This window comes from Polypterus senegalus, chromosome 12 (genome assembly GCF_016835505.1).
Source record: "Polypterus senegalus isolate Bchr_013 chromosome 12, ASM1683550v1, whole genome shotgun sequence".
NCBI classification, from domain to species: Eukaryota; Metazoa; Chordata; class Cladistia; order Polypteriformes; family Polypteridae; genus Polypterus; species Polypterus senegalus.
The window spans coordinates 59,324,233-59,347,080 of record NC_053165.1 but is presented as its reverse complement, the minus strand read 5'-3'; the positions used below and the strand labels follow the sequence as shown (position 1 = coordinate 59,347,080).

Below are 22,848 nucleotides of genomic sequence, written 5' to 3'. Positions count from 1 at the left end.
ATACACCATCTGCAGTAAGATGTTCTTGCAGGTCTTTGGAGGTCTGGGGGTTTTCTGTATCTATTCTCACAATCCTGCACATATGCCGCTCCTGTATTTTTCTTGGCCTGCCAGACCTGCTGGGTTTAACAGCAACTGTGCTTGTGGCCTTCCATTTCCTGATTCCATTCCTTACAGTCGAAACTGACAGTTTAAACCTCTGAGATAGCTTTTTGTAGCCTTCCCCTAAACCATGGGACTGAACAATCTTTGTTTTCAGATCTTTTGAGAGTTGCTTTGAGGATCCCATGCTGTCGGTCACTCTTCAGAGGAGAGTCAAAGGGAAGCACAGCTTGCAGTTGACCACCTTAAATACCTTTTGTCATGATTGGACACACCTGTCTACGAAGTTCAAGGCTTAATGAGCTAATCCAACAAATGTGTTGTTACAGGTAATCAACATTGAGCAGTTACATGCATTCAAATCAGCAAAATTACAAGAGGACCCACATTTTTGCACAGCCAGTTTTTAACATTTGATTTAATTTCATACAACTAAATACTGCTTCACTAAAAATCTTTGTTTGGAAAACACCCCAGAACTCTGATGTTCCTAGGAAATGAAAGACATACCACTGTTACATTTTTTGTTGAGAGTAATTTATTATGCAGACTGAGAGGGGTTCCCAAACTTTTTGATATGACTGTATATGCCAGGTTTCAAGTGTGATATTAAAATACTTGGTACATGTAGAATTCTGTAATTTTAAAGCAAAGAGAACACAACTGAAACCTATTCCTCCTCGTTGATTAAATATTTGCTTTTCAAGCCTGAGAAGGCTTGATTCAAACGTGAACTGGTTAAAGTTTTGCTGTTTAGACATTAAGGGAAGTGGCATTTGTGCAGGATGGTCTGTCCCTTTTAAATAAAAGTTTTTTAAATCCTAATACTGCAGAGCCCTGGTTTCATCTTTGAGCTCGTTCTTAAAACTTGTGTTTGAAAAGCCTGATAATGCTTGTAATTATTCATTTATAATCCTGCTACAGTGATGACAGCGCTCATGGTGGCAGTGTTTTTATGCAGTTTCTAGGCTAAGCTCCTCATTTGCTGAACAGTACTTCTGTAATACCATAGAGATAGAATCCAAGCATTCAACAAGTGCACTTCTTGTCCGTTCTACAATTAGCAGAGAGAATACAATCCATTCCCCAATTTTTACAGAGAATAGGAAGTCTTTACACATTTGCAGACTGTTTAGATTTTCCTCAAGCAGTGCTCGATTGGAAAGTCAATCTTCCTCCTCTGTGTTGGTAAGCAATGGCAGTAGTGCCTTTAGTATCCCAAAAAATTTGGGAGGTATGAATCAAGAATCCCACATTTTTCATGTTCAGTTCCATTAAACAGATATTCTAGATTGGAGGGGAGGTATTTGCACAATTTTATTAACAATGGTAAAACTGCTTTTTATTTCCTCCCCGTCTTAAATATCAGTAGAAACAACAGTTTCAGCCTCAGTAATCAGTAGCAGACGCAACTTTCTTATTGTATACAACAAGTGCTTGATGGTTTTCATTTTAGTCACGTTAAGCAATTTTTTGCAATTGGTTTTCATGTTAATACATTTCATGCCCTCTGGCGAAGTACAAGTACACTAGACTCCCCAGATGGAAGGTCAGCCTAGTCAAAAATCCACAGAACACATCTGTTATATCATAAGAATACATCAGGGGAGCGTCTTAAGTGTGACTGAAGGCTTGGTTCCTGATTAGAGGATAGATAGCATTACACGTTTTGTGAATTAGTGCAAAAGAGCAGTTCTCTCTGTTGGTGCGGTGTCTTCATCTTCAGGGTTGTTATAGACTTTGATGAATTTCTGGACAACAAAAGTTGCAATATGGCAGAATTAGTTTAATAGACAAAGTAAAGCCAAAGTTAATTAGGATGACTACATTTTATACAACATGTTGCTCAAAATAAAACCAACTTTGGAAATAGGCCTGTTATATATCCCACGACCAAACAACCTCCCTGCTTTAATTTGCTACTTTCTTTGATAAGTACTTTATAACCTTCAACTACAAAAAAAATATCTTCTTGGCAGTTTCCACATTATTTTCTTGCTAAAGTTAACACCCGGCTTGCTCACTTGAATTTCATCCAGAACTCCGCTTTCTCCTGTCTGCAAACTGAATATGGCAGGTCATTCCAAATGCCACTATATGATGGTGAGAAGTCTTTGCTTCTCTTTTGCACCCAAATGGCAGGAATGTTGTTCATAAAATAATCTTGAATTCTTGATTTAGGGCACAGTACTATCATTATATGGACAGGCATTTACAAATCTTGTTTCTAGCCAAAAGATAACACCCAATATGTGAGAGACAAATTATGTCAGCTTAATTTAGGTCACATCAATGGAATGTATGTCACATTACCATTTAGTTTACATTTAACTTACATGGAAGTGGAGAGTTAGAACTCCAAATGATACAGCATGTTTTATTCTCTTTCAGAGATATAATAAAGAAAAACAATTATTTTAGCTAATGTTTATTTCACTTAAATGCATATATATATATATTCAAGTGTGTAATTAAAAAGGCAATATTCTGGATCTGCTTTCACAAAATGACACTGGCAGAGTGTTCATTTATCTCTCCCAACTGTCTCCAGGAAGAATCTTGAGGGTGCTATCCAGAGCGAGTGTTCTTTCTGGAAGGGAAAAAGGCCACACTTTTAGATGTGTGGCATACATTAAGCAATTATTTGAATCCTGGATTGCTGAAAGCAGAAGGGAGACTTAAGGGTCATTCAGACAGGACTGATGGAGCAGTGCTAGGGAGGTTGTTTTAGGAGTCCCTCAGTCACTGGCTCCATAAGTATTTTCTGGTTTCCTGTCGGGCCTTTTTTCTTTGCGCACACCTAGCTCTACCTATACCGGAATTTTATTTTATACGAGGAAATGTATAGTATCAAAGTACAGTATTTATGGCTGAAAAAGGGTCAGTTATAGCAAATATGGACTGCTTACTAGAGCAAATTTAAATAGCCTTGTTTCCATGTCATATTTCTCTAATGCAACGCGGTAGCCCACTTGTTGAAATAAGGTTAAATCAGTCATTATTGGATGCTGTTCTATGAGGAAATTTGAAAACCTAGCTGCTCTATAGCACACTAAAATTAATTTTTTTTAATGTATTAAAAAAAAAAAATACAACCTGCCAATGAGTCATACTTTGGTGACTGGAAAATGGTCACATTAACAACAAGTAAAATCAAATTAGACTATGGTATAATTTGACATATACAGAGCAGAGCACTCACACAGCTGGTCCCAAAAGTAAAACAGTAAGAGACAGAAAAATAAAATAGAACATGTACAAAGCGCTTACCCATCTAGAAATGGACTTCATGTATCACTGCATTGTTTGTTAGCTTCTCACTTGGGCTGTTGCTTTCGACCTGTTTTGGCTCATTTGCACTCGAGTGGTTTAAATTACAACTAAAGACCTGGCCATAAAAAATAATCATTTTTGGTTTAGAGCTTTGTTAAAGTGTTAATGACATTAAAAGTTTCACTTAGTTGATCTGATTTAAGTTTTATATAATTGCCTTGATTTTATTAATCAATTTTATTTCATGCAAAAATTGTCAGTTACTTGAGAAAGAGAGAGGGGAGGCGATCAATAGTATAATTGTGCTTTAATCTCGCTCCAATTTTCAGATCAATCAAGTTCCTGTTTAAAATTGTTTTGAAATACACAATATATAACTGTTCATTCGCTGTGATGGGTCAAATGTTTAAGAATGTGACTTCTGAATAATTAAACAATATTTTGACCATCAGTTGTGCTACAGGAAACACACATACCAATATAAAGCCGGTTTAGTTGGCACGTTTGTGGAGGCTTTGCCGTTTAACCAGTAATAAGCATTTTAGACAGTGCACTGAAACACGACATATCTGGAGTTGCCTTGAAAGCTTGAATATGGTCATCTTTTTAGTTAGTCAGTAAAAGGTGTCATTTTGCTTAACTTCTCACTAAATTCACAATGGCTAACACGATTCAACACTCTAGTACTTCATGCATTATGTAATGTTGTGCAATATTCAGCTAGACAGTGAAATATTAGAATAGTGCCTTACAAATGTATTCAGAAATTTTTAAAGTTTCCACCCTGGATGTGGCACCATTTCATAGGACATAATCTCACACACAGCGTCAACTGAGAGTCACCAATGAATGTAACCTGCCTAGGATGGGAGATCTGTGCACTTAAGTAAGTAAACTTTGTACTTTTAATGGAATGGTGTTCAATTAGCAAACTTAACATGATGCATCTGTTAACTGAGAATATTCAATAAATTGTGTATCTCTGTTAAAGCTTTAAAATATTCATTGCTAAAGTATCACTTTTCTTGCTGTAGCTCAGTTTTCAAATTATGTATAGCAGAAACTTTCAAATAGGTTCCCCCCCCATTTTTTGGGGCTTGCTACCTGGAGTAGGACTACCAAGAAAGATAGACGTGAAGCAGCAAAATGCACTCCTCTCATATCCAACAATCTGTTATTGCCATTAATTGTGGCAGGTAGTTTCCATACAGACCTGATAAAAAGGATTTTCATCTTGATGTGTGAGGAAAATATGCACTATGCTTAAGAGTGGGACAGCATTGCTATTGAGAAATATTAAGCAATGTTGCTATTGCCCTTAGCTATTTCTGAGGGGGAAAAACTGATGGGGTTAAAGGGATATTTAAGTGCTGTTTCAGCCCAATTCTAAATAATGTGCAGTTTATTTACCCGTCATGTTTAAAAGAATTCTTCTGGTTTTGAAGTTGGGTTTGCACCTTAAGTGGGGAAATGTATTTGCACCCATGCTCACTTTACTATTAGGCTCCTCAGAGGATGTATAAGAAATAAAAATTAATCCCCTGTTTTACTCTGCAAAAGTGACATTCCTCATGTACAAGAGCCACTAAATTGGTTAAATATACTGCCCATGTAAAGTAAGTTTTTAGATTTATTAAGTCTACTTCAATAACAGCCTTACCCAAAAACAAAAACTTGCAGGCTCAAACTTTCAGAATAAAACCTACCATTCTCCAGTTACATAAATTGCAAACTTATAGCCACTTACTGCCTGAAAAACATTAAATTGAAATGGCAGTGCTTTCCGGTCAGAATGGCTACCCACAAAAGCAGAGAACATACAGACTACACAGCAGTGCACAAGCACAGTACTCTGGAGCTAGGTAGGCAAGACTAGGAAGCGGCACAATTACTGCACTAGGGCTCTTCATCTTTTACAAAATAACCAGTGTTACAAACAAGACATTTTTTACGTGGTCCTTGTGTAGATTATTTCCTATGAAGTGTACTTTTGGTGGATTTTGAAATTTAGTTCCTTCAGCCACACACAGACTGCTTGTGGTTTGCCATTGGTTAAAGATCCTCAGATGCTCCACAGCTATAATTCTGTTGTGCACACGGTCTTGTGGTCAAAGCACATGGGAAATTAAGGTGGGCCTCTCAATTAAAATTCCTATGGACAAGACAATTTAAAACTAAAACTGCAGTTCTGGCAATCTACATATAGAATAGTCTGTCAGTATATCCTGGAATTAAAGCACCCAGCAGTCTTATTAAACCCTTTCCAATTATAAGAAAAATATTTCCCCTTAAGGATGAATAAAGTGTAATCTAAATCCTTAAAGATGAACATTGGATTCATTGGACATGAAAGATGTGTATTCTGCACTTGTGTGTCTGTGCATTACAACCAGAACTTTTTTTAATATATAAACTTAAACATTTAATAACCCTTCCACAATGATACTTTGTTACAGGGGCAAGAGTGTCATAGTGGGTCAGTTTTCAAAAAGAAACATCAAGTTACTTAGGTTAACGTCTGTTAGTTCCAGTTAAATGCGCATCCATTCAAAAGGCCAAGTTCATCCTGAGCTTGCATGGATTCACAGGGATGTTTTCAAAGGAAGTCAGGTGAGCTGATCTATCTGATAAAGCATTTTTTCCAAATTCAAATAGGCACTACACTATACTCCAGCTATGAACACTTTAGTAAGCCCAAAGGAATTTTGGCTTGTATATGTGAAAATGGTCTTATCAACAAGATAAAAATGATTAAGATTGCTGGCAACACACCTCAATTGTTAATCTTGTAGAATTAAAAAGCTACTAGTCTTTTCACACAATAAAACTGATAAAAACAATGAACGAAAATCTACTTTGCTGGGACTTTACAAGGATTCAATCTAATTCTAAATGTGGAATTGCCAACTACTTCACATACTAAAATTCAAAAGCTAATTTTGGTATTTTACCAAATCATTAAAATATATTGTGTATTTTATATACAGAAGCATGCATTTTTTTTTAATCAGTGTGGCATGCACCATTTTTCCATATACTTTAAATACAGTGCACAGAAAACTTTGAACTAATTAAACTGATGACAGAATGGACTCCAGCCACCACACTAACCTGCTAAAAACTGCACAGATTTAAAAAAAAAAAAAAGAATATATATTTTACTGTTAGATTTGAATCATGCAGGGACAGAAGAAAGGAAGTCACCTGAATTAGTGCTAAATAAGAACACAGCCAGTTAATAGAATTAGTAAGGTGTTTTAGTTCTCAAAGTTTATATCTTTGTATGGTAGTATTGTAAAAAACAAAACAGTAACAATATAAGCTAAAACAAAACTCAAAACCATCTTAAGTTAAAGGTCAGCTACCTATATCCGACATATGAAAATTAGCACAACCAAAATAAATGACACAAGACGTTAAAGGTTTGCATCCATACATTCCCTCAAATTCTATCCACAATGACAAAGCCAGTAGCTGTAGCACTACCCAAGCAACCCCATACTGTGACACACACGAACACCCACCTTATTCAACTGTAGATGTGCACAAATTGAGGCCTTCCATCTTATGCACACTGGCCACCCATTGTCTTAACTGCTGCAGTGACTGGTTACACCACCCTCCATAGTCATTATCCGTCCATCCATCTTCTCTGATCACCAGACCTCCCCATTCATAAAGCCTAATCCTAACCTTCTCTCATCACAGCCATTACGCCTGTTAAACTGCAATTATTAGCGGCTATTAACAAATTATTGCAACCCTGACCTATCGCAAGAATTTTCAATTTACAATGGCTGACCAACAAACCTTAAACACTTTTTCCAGATTACTCCATTTTGTTCATTCTAATTACTGTCAAATTCACTCATACTTCATTATCAGCCTTATCCAACAAATGCTCTCCCCAGGTCATTCCATCCTACCTTATCATAGAGTCCCAGAATTAAAGAGAGGACTAGTAGCAGGATCCCAACTACAGGCAGCATGTATTGAAGAGTTTGCAAAATAAATGGAATGAGCACCAAGTTGTTGTAGAAAGTTGTCAGGACTGGTCCATCAATGTAACCACTCTGGAAAAGAGCAATGAAAAACTGGCTGCATCACTCAAACAGCAGGAACATGCTCAACTGTATAAAGAGGTAAAAGGTAACTTGGAGAAGAAGAAATCAGATGAAGAGGTTTCAAAGCAAGCTTTCAACTCTCTAAGTCAACCTGTGTAATGAGCCATTAATAAACCTTAATAGTTTACACCCACCCCCAAACACGATACACTTGTGTCTTCATCACTGAAAGCTTTAGTTTAAAAGCACAAACTCTAAAAACGTACCTCAGCAAACCAGATCATAGGAAGGACAACAGGGGCAATCTTAGCTGTCAAACTGTAGAATTACCCAGAGAAGAGGTCAATTAGGATAAAAAAATAAAGACAAAACAAATGAATACTTAGGAGACAAACAAACATTCTTTCTTCAATTCAACATAGTTGTATTGCAATATGAGCTCTTTTGTCCAAAAGAGTTACTTGATCAGATTCACTCCTATAACTGAAAGTATTGTGAATTACAGAAACAACTCTAGAATGCAAGGACTAGCATAAAGTGACAGATATTTGGAGATGGAGGTAAATAAGTCTTTAAGACCACACACAATAACTAAGTTTTCTTTTAAAAACCAAACAAAATGACCAATGTCATGCATATTTAAAAGCACTTTAAAAGACAAACTAAGATTATGCCATCTAAAAAAAAAAATATTCAGGAAATGTGCTTATAAAATAAACCTATACACAAAAGTAAATGTACTAACAAACCAAACCTCTTTTCTCACACCATCAGACCGTAGGAAGGTGGTAGAGGTTAGGTGAAGAAATAAATGGCCCGCTTCCTTACCTAATGCCACTGACTTTCTTTATATACAAGCTTAGCTGCAGCCGGATTGAGCAGTTCATGGGAATGCCAGTCATCTGAAAAAAAATGGAAAAGGTTAAAAAATAAAAAGCTAAAAACCTTAAACCTAACAGTACAGCATGAACATATACAGGGATGCTAATCCCTCATTAATAATTGTGGCTAGTATACATCAATTTTAAATGGCAAATTTTACACAAAGTCAAAACATTATTCAGTACTACCTGATAAGTACCGATACCAAGCTTCTCTTAAGTTGGATGCTAGCCTAACTTACTTTTGGGTGCAAATAATAAAGTCTGTTTTATCATTTGGTTATTTTATAAAGTAGCATGAACAGCTGTGTCAAAAAAGATTTCAAATAAACATGCATTAAATGTAAAAACTTAAGTACCAAACAAAGATAGTTCTCTTCTAAAATGACCAATGAAGAATTTGAAGACTACAAATTCAATACTGACCAATGCCAAAAACTTGCAAACATTCAAGCCAAACTGCAGTTCTAAAAGGTGGTGTGCAGTCATGTAATTTAAGTATATACATATTAAATTTAGTCAACTAGTCTATACATTTTTCTTACATCTAGAAATGACAAAAAAGTGTACCATATGGTCTTAAATATTCAAACATTTAGCTACTCATAGACAACTCTTACTCTTCAAGATCAGACTGGTCTTGGAGCAGTTTTTCACAAGACTGAAAGATTATCAGGCACTTGGCCTGCTTATTTTATAACTAAACACTTAACACCCAAATGTAATAAATTTTAGAAGTGTCCACTTAATATGTGCAGCAAAGGTAAATTCTATGAAATGACACTGTTCTGTAGCAAACTAATATTGTCTAGTGTTGAATAGTGTGTCACTGTAGGAAACAATCAATATACACACTCAAAAACAAAATCTGACATTTAAAAAAGTTTGATACAATACAAGCCATTGGTGACCAATACTATACAACAATAAGAAACATCCATCTAAAAAAAAAAAAAAAAAAGGTTACTGTGTTGTATGATGCACATGTCCAGGATCCATTCGTTGTCTCAACATGCAAAGAATATATGCATTTTTTACTTAATTGTTAGTTAAATGCTTGTAGGTGTGGGTTGGGGAAAAAAAAAAAAAACGAACATAAACAGGAAATGTAACTTTCCCAAAGCCTCTTCCACTCCTGGATACATTTCCTGCACTCATCTTTAATTACCAGGTTTAGAGCTGCTTGTGATTTTTTTCTTCAATTTATCTCAAACTAGTGGTCTTCCCATCATTCTCAATTTTAATATTGGGAACAAAACAAGTCACAGGGAGAGAGATCTGGCAAATTTTGGGGATTGCAAAGCAATAACCACCACCACCCAACACCCACACCCCCCTAAACCAAAAACAAAGCAGTCATGTTGCACAATGGAGTTTTGCGTGCATCGTTGTTTGAGATTCTTTACTGGTCTTTTCTTGCAGATGCCTCAGTGGCAAAAGACACAATGAAATTTTCAGTAAAAAGTCATAGGCTGAACATGGGAGTTGCATGTTCCTTACAATGAATTTCAGTTGGTCTTGAAATAAATCTCCAAGATGAGATTCTGCCTTCTACTCTGTTAGGTTAGGCTTATCATAACCTTTGCCACAGCACATAGTTTAAATAAAGTATGGCTGAGCTAGTGACCAGGGTTTATTTTTCTCTGTTTCTCCAGCACCCAATTGTTCTAAACTAGATAGACCAAATGAAAATAAAGGAACCAGATAGAATGGAGAAAACACAAATCACTACACACTTAACTGATGGTATATTTCACTAGAGGGCAGTATTGGACCAGGAACAGATCTAATGTTAATCCAGAAGCAAATGTACAGTAGAATTACCAGAGCCTAAGAAAAAAAACCTTGTAGATCCGGCCCACCTTAAATCCCATCACACCTCTCCGTCAGCATCCGTTGTCCTGTAAAATATGCCTATAAAGACAAACAGCTGGCTATTCCATCACCAAACCAACGTAGAACGTGCACAAACTTCTCCCATCTCATTCCTTGATTATCTGGAAGTGAAGTGAAGGTTTAGAGTGGAAATAGATTGTTATTTGGAACACACGCATTTCATGTGTGTTCCGTTTCTACAATAATCTGTGTAAATACCAAAATGTAGGCATAAACTGTATAATGAATGAAGCCTGAAGTCCAAGATCAAATAAACACTTTCACAAACGGTTCAAGGAAAAGACAACAGTGGCATAGCGGGAAGATTTGCTTTCTTGTAATCAAGGGGCTACCGGTTTGATCCCCAGTGTCTGCTATATTTGCCTTTTTCAGTAGTGAGCTGCTCTTATTGTTATTATACAGTACACACACACACTGTAACACACGGTGTACATTTATAGGACTTGTTACATTTTTTTTTTCACTTTTATTCTCTCTAAATCACGATCAGGATACATACTACCAAAGGGATGTGATGCCGTTTGTTTTTATTTGAAACTGGGAATAACTGGAGATGCAAGTGGTGTTTTGAGGCAATGGAACTGGACATTGTCTCATCTGGAGGGATAAAAACTGACACACAGACGCTGGTGAATCTGCCTTCTTCGTATCTCAAGTCACTTGATTTTTTTTAATTCAGTTTTATCGAGTGTTCCTGCTCACGCTGAATTAGTATGCACCTTATGGTCTATGATGTATACATAAAAAACAGATATGATATTTGGAATTATTACTTTTATGACCTGTATAGTACATTTCGGAAAACTTAAATCTTCAGTTATTCCCAGTTTCAAATAAAAACCAACAGTGTCACATCCCTATTGTATGTATCATGATTTAGAGAAAATAAAAGTGAAAAAGAAAAAGCAACTTTTACAAGTCCTATAAATGTACACCGTGTGTTAGATGCAAACCAAGTGTATGTGTGTACTGTACAACAACAACAAGAAGAACAGCTCACTACTGAAAAAGGCAAATATAGGAGACAGTGGGGATCGAACCAGTGGCCCCTTGATTACAAGTCACCAAATCTTACCACTACGCCACAGAAGCAGTTGTCTTTTCCTTGAACATTTTGTGAAAGTGTTTTTGATCTTTGCACTTCAGGCTTCATACATTATACAGTTTATGGCTACATTTTGTTATTTACTACTAAAATATGAAAAACATTTCTGTTTTAAAAAATGTTTACACAGACTGTAGAAACGGAACACACATGAAATGCATATGTTCCAAATAACAATCTATTATTTCCACTCTAAAACTCCACTTCACTCCCAGATAATCAATCAAGTCAAGAGCTGGGAGAAGTTCGTGCACATTCTAAGTCAGTGGGGGGATGGAATAGCCAGCTGCTTATCTTTATCGGCACATTTACAGGACAAAGGAGGCTGGCAGAGAGGTGCAAATGGATTTAAGGTGGGCCGGATCTAAGAGTTTTTTCGTAGGCTCTAGTAATCTTCTGAGCTTCAACTACCCCATGATAAATTTCAAAGGATCTTATCAAAAGTAAACGGTCACTTACTGGATGGATATCGATGAACAGCCCATGCTCCTCCTCATTAGGGCTTAGGCCATCCACTGTTTGGAGCAACACCGGATCAGCATTATAGAAATGGGGTGAAGAGATGAAAGTTGGAGAACCTTGGAAATGAAAATATGACTTAAAAAACAAAAACGAATCCCATTGTGTCATGCTTTATACCAGAATGCTTTTTCATTATCATTCTACAGTATCAATGTACAAGTGGTGAACCAAAGACCATTTATTCCTTTCAGCACCCTCCAAGTTCATGGGAGGTGGTACTCTAAACAGCATAAAATCTTCTAGAGAACAACATCTGTACTGTGACACTTACTGTAACGGCATGTGCTGACGTTCTGTATTCCAGACTCCCTGCATGGGCAGAAACCCTCATTTGGGGGATAGACAGTTCCATTGGCAAATAACGTTTTTGGGGCAACGAAACGATATACTGGAATCCTGGATACCACTCCAGGTTTTTCATAGACCAGTTCCATTGACCTGTGCATTTTGAACAATAAAAGATCCATGTTATGTACGTAGCGTGCCGTTTCAAAGGTCAGTGTTAGTAACATTTTCACTCCATTCTCTGGGATATCCCACATGTCCCTCCTTAAAATACTCTTTACTCTCAAACATCTACTATTCATTTCTTGAACTATAAAGCAAAGGCCAATGCAATCCCTCAGTCCAAATGCAAGCTGAAGCTGTACAAAGAAGGATTAGTACCTGCAGGCATCAGGACTGTAGAATGGAAGAGTACTTTCAGGTGTCATGAAAGGGGGCCACATCTGTCCTGCTGTACCATTAATCATGTTACATTGATCTGAATTCCAGTAACTCACCTACAAAAACCAAAAGGAAATATCAAAGCTCAGGTAGGTGGTAGCATACGCCTGGGCGTATAATCAAGCTGGGGCATTTTTACCTTCTTCAGTCCATTCCATGAATCCACCATGTGGACTTTTCTGATGTCATCTGCTCCAGTATGAACTGTGAACAAACCTGTGTTGGAGTTGTTGAACTACAGGGGAAAAACAAACACACACACACACACACATATTTTATATATATATATATAATTTAGATATAAGGCAATTTAGCTGCTCATAACAGTTTCTTAAATGTCAATGTGTCCTTTTGTTGCAAAAGAGAATTCTTATCTTAATTATTATAATCTGTGGGCAACCTCTGAGCAGGCCATAAAGATTAATTGGAGATAAACAAGTTTAATGACCAGGGACACTTATTACAGTTAAACTTTCAGATTTCCAAGACTTTTTAGAAAGGTCAGCAGTCCAACTGGAGCGAAGATCATACCAGCATCCTATACATTGCCCAGAAATACTAATCAATGTGTCACTCTCTGTCACTCGCCTTCCTTTCATACAAGCCGTAAACCATACAGATACTAAAGATATTCCCTGGCCAAATTAAATCAGAATTGTTGGAAAGCAGTTAATTGCAGGACTGAATCAATCCATTACAGACCACATGCACTAATATACACAAGGGGTAAGTGGGCATCCTTCACATAAACCTCAATAAATTATATATATATATATATATATATATATATATATATATATATATATATATATATATATATATATATATATATATATATATATATATATATAAAAAAAAAACAACCCATCTACTCAAAAAGCCAACAACCTCAGTCATTCCATTCTGAAGAGGAACAAAAGACAATTGTAGGACAAAGCAAAATCTTCTCTCTCAGATCTTTTTTTTTTTAAAAAGTGTTTCAAATGATTGGGTGAGTGTAGCAAAATGGGAAAATAAACTGGTGGATTTATTCTGTAAAGATTAATGATGTCCAGTACACATATATTAATCTTAACAACTGAAAATGAGTTATTTCATAAAACATCTGTATAATTCTTAGCTCATTTATCAGTCTTGCTATGTTAATTAAGTGGACAGGACTTGCACAATGAAGATTAAGAATTCTTGTGCTCATTTTATCAGTTTATAGCATTGCCTTATCTAAGAGTCATCCCTTTTAGTGAATATAAATGATTCAGCTCATTTTAAAATGCAGGCTGTTTCATTGTGTGCACTATTAAAGAAACATTTACTATTTAGTTGTTCACGCTAAAGCACAAAATGAGTAAGAATAAATGCAGTACTGTTAAATAGTAAATCAATTATTGTAATAGCAAAGTTATAGTCTGCCAAGACACAAAAACCAAAAAACAAAATTTTTTTCTGATTATCTACTTCACTATTAGAATAGTGTATACAATTGGCTCCCGTAAGCACCCAATAGGAGGAGGGCAGCAAATATTTTGACTCAAAGAATATCAAAAAAAACAGTAACTCATTTAAATTTTACATTTTTGCTGAAATGTGGATGTGTGTGACCAAAAATGCCAATTTTACAAAGAGTCAGCCTACAAAACATTATGCCTAAAAAACCCTATAGGACTTGCCATCCTCTCAAAAATACCATTGTTATGTATTTAAACTGCATTGTATTGTTAAAATATGAACAAGTGCCAATATATGTAGCGCCTCGTATCTTTTGGACATTCTGTACTCTTGGGATTACGCTGGCAAAATGTTCACATCTCAATACAGTCACCGTGTTCTCAGGTTTTCCATGTTAGTAAGCGGTTATTTGTCTTATAAGAGAGTGAGGAATTTCAGAATATTTTGCTACTGGTTTCCAACCATCGCCCCAGACTGAAGAGTACTTAGGCTGTGTTGGCATGTTATTAGACAGAAGCGAAACAAATATCCGAGTCCGAAATGTGCAACAAGTTGGATACTTTGAACAAACTAAAGCTACCCAAATTCTGAGTTGTGACATAGTGCTGACCTTTCACCTTAGTGAAGTGTATGAAATAAAGCGTTTAGCCTAGTGAGGTTCTTTCAAACATGAACACTAGATATACTCACATCAGCAAAGAGCCCAAACTTTCCGGAGAAAGGAATCATGCCTGGAAACCACTTGCTTAGGAAATCAACAAGGGGATCATCGTAGCCCCACAGAAGATCCCCCACTCTTAATGTCAGAAATGGCTTCACATTGAGCTGATTAAATGTGATACTCATAATCATCTTCATCCAGTTAGGTTGGTCTTCCATCATTACAGCTGCTCCCTAAGAACACACAACACATCCACTTGGGGCCTTAGCTGGGATAATCCCATGGTATATCACCGGAAATCCAGGACATGGGTGCACCAGAGTAGGAAAACAAAACTTACCAATGCCAGCATATTTGGGAGAGTGACCTCATCAGACTCATTTCCAACAGACATGTTCCTAAAAAAATGGTATTTGCGATACTCCTGATACGAGACTGTATTGTTACTGTGAAATGTTATATTGGTTTTCTGACGGAACTCTCTAGAATGAGAAAAAACACAGTTGGACAGGACACTGACAATTTCATCACATAAAGAAAACACACCATTTCAGTAGACTTTCAAAATCCAGAAGCCATACAGTACAAACATAAGACTAGTCTCTCTGAAAAGGTCATGGCAAAAGCTGGAATCCTTAATTGACGGAGGGTGCATTTCAAAAGGAAATAACTTGAGGTGGCCCACTCATGAGATGCGCTCTAAAACCACCTCTAAAAACACAAAATAAATGGAGACGGTTCTAGTGTTATAAAAGACTGGGTTAAAGTTAGTCATGGCTACAATACCTGTAAACATAAGGCCCCCGCTGTTGTACCATTGGCTTCTCTCCCTTCAAGATTTCTTCAGGATTGAGGACATCAAAAAAATAGATGGACATAAAGAAGGGGACTGGAATGTCTCTCCACATGGTGTAAGACAGCTCATTGTTGGGGTTGATCTGAACGTTCTGAAAGAGGAGAACGCTTCAAATACACCAGTGTCTTATAAATGTTAAAGCAACTCCAAGTAGTATTAAGAAACAGAAATTGCTGAGGTGAGGGAGTAGGAAACAAAAACAAATATCTCATAAATAAGAGTGCAGCATGTGCCTGTGAAAGTGGCCTTGAGTGACTAGAAAGAGGAAGCAAATAAGCTGAGGATACTACTGGTTAGTGAAAGTGTGACTTTTGTTCGTTAAGCATATTTGAGTGTCATCTGAATGCTTATGCAAGCTATGTCACACATCAGCCAAGTAGGCATAAAGTTAACATGAGATGTGATACTATAACTTAAATCACTTATATCCCAGCCTGGGACATAAAATGCCAAACCAGCAACAGGCATGTGTCCAGTTTGGCAAAGTCAACACTCCAAGCCAACTGTAGTTGAATACTTAAAAGTTTTCACACTGCTTCTTCAAACCTTGAGCACATTAACTCTGCAACTAAACAACAATCCTGCCCAATTATCTGGACTTTCTAATCTCAGAAAGATCTGCTGCATCACTCAGCACTCTCCGGAAAAGTAGCAAAGACAACTGAAATGAGAAAGAAAACAAATATCTCCTTACAGCCTGGGTGTGGTAGAGTGGCTCTTGTTCCCAGATGTGGCACCCTGTGTAAGCAGCTTTTCTAAAAGGTGCAGAATGAAACTGCAAACACCATTCCAATTGTTTAAAATGTTTTCTTATTAATGGAAGAACTGAATTCGCTGGCAACAGATTAAACCTGTAACTAACTGTACAATTTAAATAGTACGCAGTATCTACAAAATTCACACTGACTTCTGTCTGCTAAAGACAGATTGTTCTAGTGCTGAAGTCAATATCCTTTCTATTCAAGACAGACCAGACACCATAGATACATCTGTGGCATCTACTTCAGTTGCACAAATTGCATTATGTTCAAAGCACAACTGGGAATGTCACAAGTGTTCTTTCTGCGATACTGAAGAAAGTTGCCTTTAATATAGGGTATACTCTTCCACACAAAAATAAGCAAAAAATCAATCCTACTGGCCTAGTCGGCTAACCATAGGTTTGAACTGAATCTGCTTAAACAAGCCAAAAGCATTTTGTTACTTGATACAAATATGAAAGGAGATGCTCAGGATCAAGGTGCTCAATCAAATACTCAAGAATCATAGTTCACATAAGCTTTTAATGGTTGACTCCTGAAATGGCACACTGAACATGGTGACATTAGTTACTATGACATAAGTTTCTGACATAAGTCAAAATGTCACAACAGTGTAATTGCAACAGAATTCCAAGTAAATGAGTAATTGAAAAACCTATATATTCCAGATATTCTACTGTGTGTGTTGGAAAATACTATAATAGAAGCATTTCCATTCCATTTGAATCAAGGGATATGGTAATGTGTCAGCATTGACAATCTGAGGGGGAGGCTGGCATCTGTCTAATTGAATTAGGGGTAATAAATACAAAGATATTTCCTGCATGCAACATCTTCACAACTTTCCTGTGCCAGCCTCCCCCTCAGATTGTCAATGTGTCCATTTCAAATGGAATGGAAATGCTTCTATTATAGTATTTTCCAACACACACAGTAGAATATCTGGAATATATAGGTTTTCTACTGAGTTAACCCCTCACTACAGAAAAGCCAAGCACATTAATATAAAACACTAGCCAGACCGAGTTTTAAAATCAAACAGAAAGACACGCAGGGAACACTTTCTGCCTGCACACAAAGCTAATAAAGAGCATGGAGCTAATAAAGTTGTCAGCTTTACTAAATTACAAATTAAGACTAAAATCCCAACCAGAATTTAAGTCTGCGAACAGCAGCCTCCAGTACCTCAGGATCTCCTTTGAGAGTTCTGACAAAGTTAGTAAAGTAGCATACCTGCCATGAAGGGACTACAGTACTGAAAATTCATAAACTAGCAGAACAATAAATTGACATTTTTTAAACTACTAAAACGAGCTGAAAAAATTATTACTGATTGAGATTTAAAAATCATAGGACCACACGACATTTTCTATCAGTGTTCAAGCCAGGCTAAAATCTAATACTTAATATTGTGGCATTATAACCAGCACACCATTTACTGATACTCTCCTTTTGCCAAGTTATGAATTATAAACTCTTATAAGACAGTTTCTTGTATATAAAAAAACATCACGTTAATCTTGAACAAAGTCAAATATATTTATACTCTACTACACCAGAAATAAAACATAATTCCAAGAAAAATAGGAAAATATACTGAAAACTCTAAATCAAGATTAAACAAAAGCGTCTTAAAAATAAAAGCACTAGGAATTTCAGATGGATAGTACTCAAAACAGCTGAAATGTCTGCCTAATCTTGTAATCTTCTAAATTATATATTTTCTGTGAATATAAATGTTTGGTTGTCCTATGCAAATCTCAACTGTCACACCTACCTCTGTCAAGGTTTACACAGATTCCCCATTTTTCCAGGGTGATGCTTATTTCCAAATGAATTCCCCTTGGGGAACTTTAGTTCCCACACCTGTATTTTAGGAACAAGTATGCAACATTGTTGGGATTAGGTAGTAGATTTAGGGTTTGGGGCAATTCCCCTCTGGGGAATTAAATTAATGATCCCACCTGCACTTTATTTCACACAGGCAACTCCATGTGCTCCTAATAAACAAACAAATAAGAATGTTTCAAAATACCTTTGACAAACTAATCTATGCACATAAAACATACTGGAATTCAACAGGCTTTTTTTTTAACCACCACACATTACTGTAGTTTGTCATTCAAATAGGTTGCTAAAAACTTTTCAAAGTATGAATTAATAAAAATAAAACAGAAAAGTGTAAAGAATAACACGTTAGGGCAGTACTAAGTGGTACCACTTCTTGAATCCATAATCATAGGTTCAAATTCCACACCCAATCATTGCCTGCTGTAGTCTGCATATTCCCGGAATATCTTTTTGGGCTTCCCACTGGGTGCCCCTGTTGTATCCCAACATCCCCAAAGACACATCTTAGGCAGATCAGCAATTTCAAACTGGCGCTGATGAGCGTAGGTGTATGCAAGAGTGGGCCCTACAGTAGGCTGGACCCCTACATCCAGAGCTCCTGTCCCAAATCCCTATACGGAGTTACAAGTGTCTGAGAATGATAAGGAAGGGTAGGGTCAAGGACATGTCTGTTTAGGACACCCCAGCAACATTCAGTGCTACTCTAAGATTTTCACTCTCTGGATGTATGCAATATTGTTTGTTCTGCTGAAGGATTAAGAGTTTTGTGAAAAATGATAATCAAAAGTTGGTAATATTAGGCTTAGAAATGAAAATCTACCCAACAGCCAATGTATCCCTCCCTCCAACAATTTCAGCATACTAGTTTATGGCATGCAGGGACCTCCTTAGAAAAGACATCAGTCAATTTCTACTCCCACCTCCGTCCAGATAAATCAAGCATTAAGAAGAGGGTACACAGTAAAAGCACCATCCCAGGAAGGTCAGCATGGAGAACGTGGCCATCCGCCTCACGGCTGTGTAAAACAAATGGTGGCCATCATTTTTCGTGACATTAAAAGGGTGGGTATTCACGGATTAATTTACCATTTCCGGTGTGAATTTACATCCCCTAATTAAACGAACACTTGATTTAAACACTCGTTGTACGCGGCCACGTGTTAAGGCGCGACTGATCTTTTTGGCAGCAGTACTTCGGGATACATCTAATACTCGGCACACCGCTGGTATAGTACTCGTCGTGCGCTAACACCACAATAAACCTTTATATAGAACACAATGAATCTGTTTGAAGTATAAACTCAATTAAACGGCTGCGTTTATTTCAAAGACAGCGGCTTTCCCTCACACATCCAGTCAGTCAGCCGGTATAAATTTGCCATGATATCAAATACTAACTTTGACCTTCAGCTGGATACTAGTTGATAAACCGATTTCTTAAAAGGTCGAATCCATTTAACAGTAAAACGCAACATCTCGAATTCATCAAATCGCTGTCCTTCCCTCATAACAATACACTTTATCGCTGTATATTTTTTGATTTGAGAGCAGGAGGTCATTTTGAAATTTCTCTGGTTTTAAAATTGTTTCGTGTATATTAATTTTCTATTCGATTTTTCCCAGCTATATTGGCTCACAGTGTGAGAGATGTCCAAATCCTACATGTAATCGAGACAAGTGAATGTAAACTGTCACATTACTTGTAAGAATTCTGCATCAAAGCAAACATTGCCTTACGTTTGCACTATTATTCAGATATAACGGAGGGAACTGAAGTGGTCCCCACTATATATGTAACGCTTTGAGTAGATTTAAAAAGCGCTGAATAGATATAATTAAATTATTAACTCCACATGTATTCAAGTTCGGTGCAGTTGAGATGTCTGGCTGCGCAGCTATAGGTGATCATCTTGGCAAGCCGTCGCTGCTGCTCAGTGCAATCCGCCCGTCAGGTTTACTATCTGGCTTTGCTTTCCCAGAAATGTACACTAATTTAGAGAAGCAGTGTCACGAAATAATGCATGACTGAAGCAAAGTTATAAGACTTAACTTAGTCTATTAACTTTTCATTACCAAGCATAAACATTAAAACTAGAAAAGCGTATTATTGGAGAAGGAGACGTTCGAACATACGCTTTTCTGCGCAAATGTATTAAGGCTTTCAATTAAATTGGTTACGTGTTCGCAGTCATCTGCGCAGCTCTGCGGAAACTGCAATTCATATCAATGTTTCTGAGATAAAACACTTTTTACGGTACGAAGCAGGGTATTCACCACAGACACGCGTGAAGGCAGCTGTTAGACACCGAGTTTACAAACCTTACCTTAACAACTTGCTGGTTCACCACAGTAGGTCCAACAAACATTAGGACGATGCCAAAAACCGTCATCAAAAGCCCCGCCACACACAGACCAATGGCAATTTTACTTTTCGAAGTGGCCATGGTTCAGGTCAAGGTACTAATAGTAGCAAGTATCGAATTATAAAAATAAACAAGTAAAAACTAGTGGCACGGGGAAGCTGACGTGCCCTTGCCCCGTTCTACCAAAAATAGGTCAACGGAGACACTTCGCCGTTTTTTCCACAACACGAGCACACCAAAGACCTCGCAATCCCGAGTCTGCTGCCACATCTCGAGTCATTCTGGTGGACTGAGCGCCTTTACATAGTGCTACAAACTTGGGGGCAGGGGCTGTTGTGGCTCGAACGGCGTGACACACTCGCTGCCTCAAATAGACTAGGAGGCGGTGGAATGAGGAGGTCATGGGAAATGTAGTCTTCACGCGGAAACACGCACGGCATTATAGTGGGAGGGATCCAGGTCCAGACTCGCCGAGTCATCTACAGGCAGTATTGATCGGTTTCAGAAAGCGTGAAAGCAACATTATACTTGATTTATATGTTTTCAGAAATGTAATAATAAACTGTTCAAACTGTATCGCTTAATGGCGAATACGAGAAACTCTGTGTTGATTGCATTAGGAGTGGGTTTGATCGAGTTCTGTCTTCGTCCGATTAGTGCTGTTAATATAATGAAAAGTAATGCTTTACCAAAAGACAAGTATCACGAAGATAACGATTTATGTTTGTCAAATAGGGATGCAGATATATAAATCGCATTGATGTTACTTTCTCTGCTTGCTAGTTTCTATGCTCGCTAGACATCCTTTTTTCCGGGACAGTCCTACATTTATGCATCGCGTCCCGGAATTTAATAAAATGCCTCATTTTGTCAATTTTTAACCACAGGAGAGGTTTGGGGATGCGGCGCTTTTTTTTTTTTTTTGATTTCAAGAACATTTGTGAAGTTTCACAAAAGTCGAAAGCCCGCCCGCTGTCTTCGACGAAAAGTTAACTGGACTGATGAGTTGTGTCCCGTTTTGGCACCGTCCAGTCGGCCTACTTATTTCTCACGTTTAACATTACAGTAGTGATGAGAGAAAAGTGAAGGGATTGCGTGCCATTTTTCCATGCTACTAAAGGCTCATTGCTTTCTGGTTTGCCCCTCCACAGATCACTTACTATACATAGTCATCAGAAAAGTTACGACCGCGCCAGAATACAGCGATTCTCCCTGCCGCTGCAAGTCTGAGCGGCTCTTAGGGTTGGGATTGTAAATAACTTCAGCTGATAATGTGCTTCGGGAAATCAAATGACCTTTGATATTATTTGGTCATGACAATAAATTTGCAAATAGTGCAACAGGTGGTGATCTTTGCACATTTGTACCATTCAGAGAACCAAGTTAAAGAAATCCCACTGTAGTAACAATGCCGAAGACAGCCTAATGATAATAAATGTCCAAGCATGTCATGGGTAATAAGTATAATCAACGCTAGTCCTTAACCAGTAATTAAAAAAAAAAACAAGAAACACACACACACACATATATATATATATATATATATATATATAATTACTTTTCTTAAAAAAGGTAAAATTAATTGATTTAAGAAATTACATTTAAAGGTATAAATTTTACATACACTTTAGAACAGGGGTGCCCAATTCCAGTTCTGGAGGGCTACAGTGGGTGCAGATTTTCCTTTCTTAATCAATGTCCAATTCTGCTGTTAACTGACTTCTTTTCTTTTCATTTTAATTTCATTGCTTTTCCTGGCCTCTCAGTTTCTATTTTTTTCTTTAAATGGTAGCCCAACATAAATGAGATGTGAAGTGAGCCAACAGATGACCAGCTGAGACAGGGCTGCAAACTCCAAACAATTTAACTGCAACCACTTTTTTAATCAGAATCCAATTCTTGTCAATTAAACCCATTATTTAATTTCATGGCTTGTTCCTGCTGTCATTCTGTCATAGTAGACATTTCCAAAACTGTTGATTTTCCTTTTTCTAAGAGCACTGTCAAAATGTTTTGTGGACCTGAACAGATCAACATTTCTGACATCTTTCTGCATTTTCAGATATTGTATGGCGGACAAAAGTTGGCTGGTTTGGGGTTGGCTTATTTTGTATCTCATTATTATTTAGCTGCTAATTAAGGAAAAAAAATGCTTTAATAGCAAGGAAATGAAAATGAAGGCAACATAAGGTAATTAGCAACAAAAATGGAAACAACTGTCCACTAATTAAGAAAATACTGTAATTTACAAGAAAACCTGTGGTCACCACTGCCCTCCAGGAACGGGGATGAATACCCCTGGTTGTGAGGAACCAGGAGTAGAAAACAAAATTGCCAAATA

General features: G+C 37.2%; 1 protein-coding gene across 5 annotated transcripts; it reads right to left on the bottom strand.

Moving 5' to 3' along the window:
* Positions 1-1,406: 1,406 nt before the first annotated feature.
* On the bottom strand, positions 1,407-22,253 carry scarb1 (scavenger receptor class B, member 1). Of its 5 annotated transcripts, none has more exons than XM_039771609.1 (13): positions 22,132-22,253; positions 15,463-15,623; positions 15,017-15,158; positions 14,706-14,909; positions 12,709-12,804; positions 12,510-12,625; positions 12,115-12,281; positions 11,781-11,899; positions 8,268-8,341; positions 7,706-7,757; positions 7,302-7,448; positions 3,373-3,490; positions 1,407-1,853 (listed from the first exon to the last, which is right to left on the bottom strand). In XM_039771609.1, exons 2-12 carry the CDS (start codon positions 15,582-15,584, stop codon positions 3,377-3,379), a joined length of 1,353 nt encoding a protein of 450 aa, XP_039627543.1. In that variant the 5' UTR covers positions 15,585-15,623; positions 22,132-22,253; the 3' UTR covers positions 1,407-1,853; positions 3,373-3,376. The 5 variants fall into 5 exon arrangements, with proteins under 5 accessions (XP_039627543.1, XP_039627539.1, XP_039627542.1 ...); XM_039771605.1 differs by lacking the exon at positions 22,132-22,253 and adding an exon at positions 20,469-20,878; XM_039771608.1 differs by lacking the exons at positions 3,373-3,490; positions 22,132-22,253 and adding an exon at positions 20,469-20,879 and having other exon boundaries at positions 1,407-2,692.
* Positions 22,254-22,848: the final 595 nt, after the last annotated feature.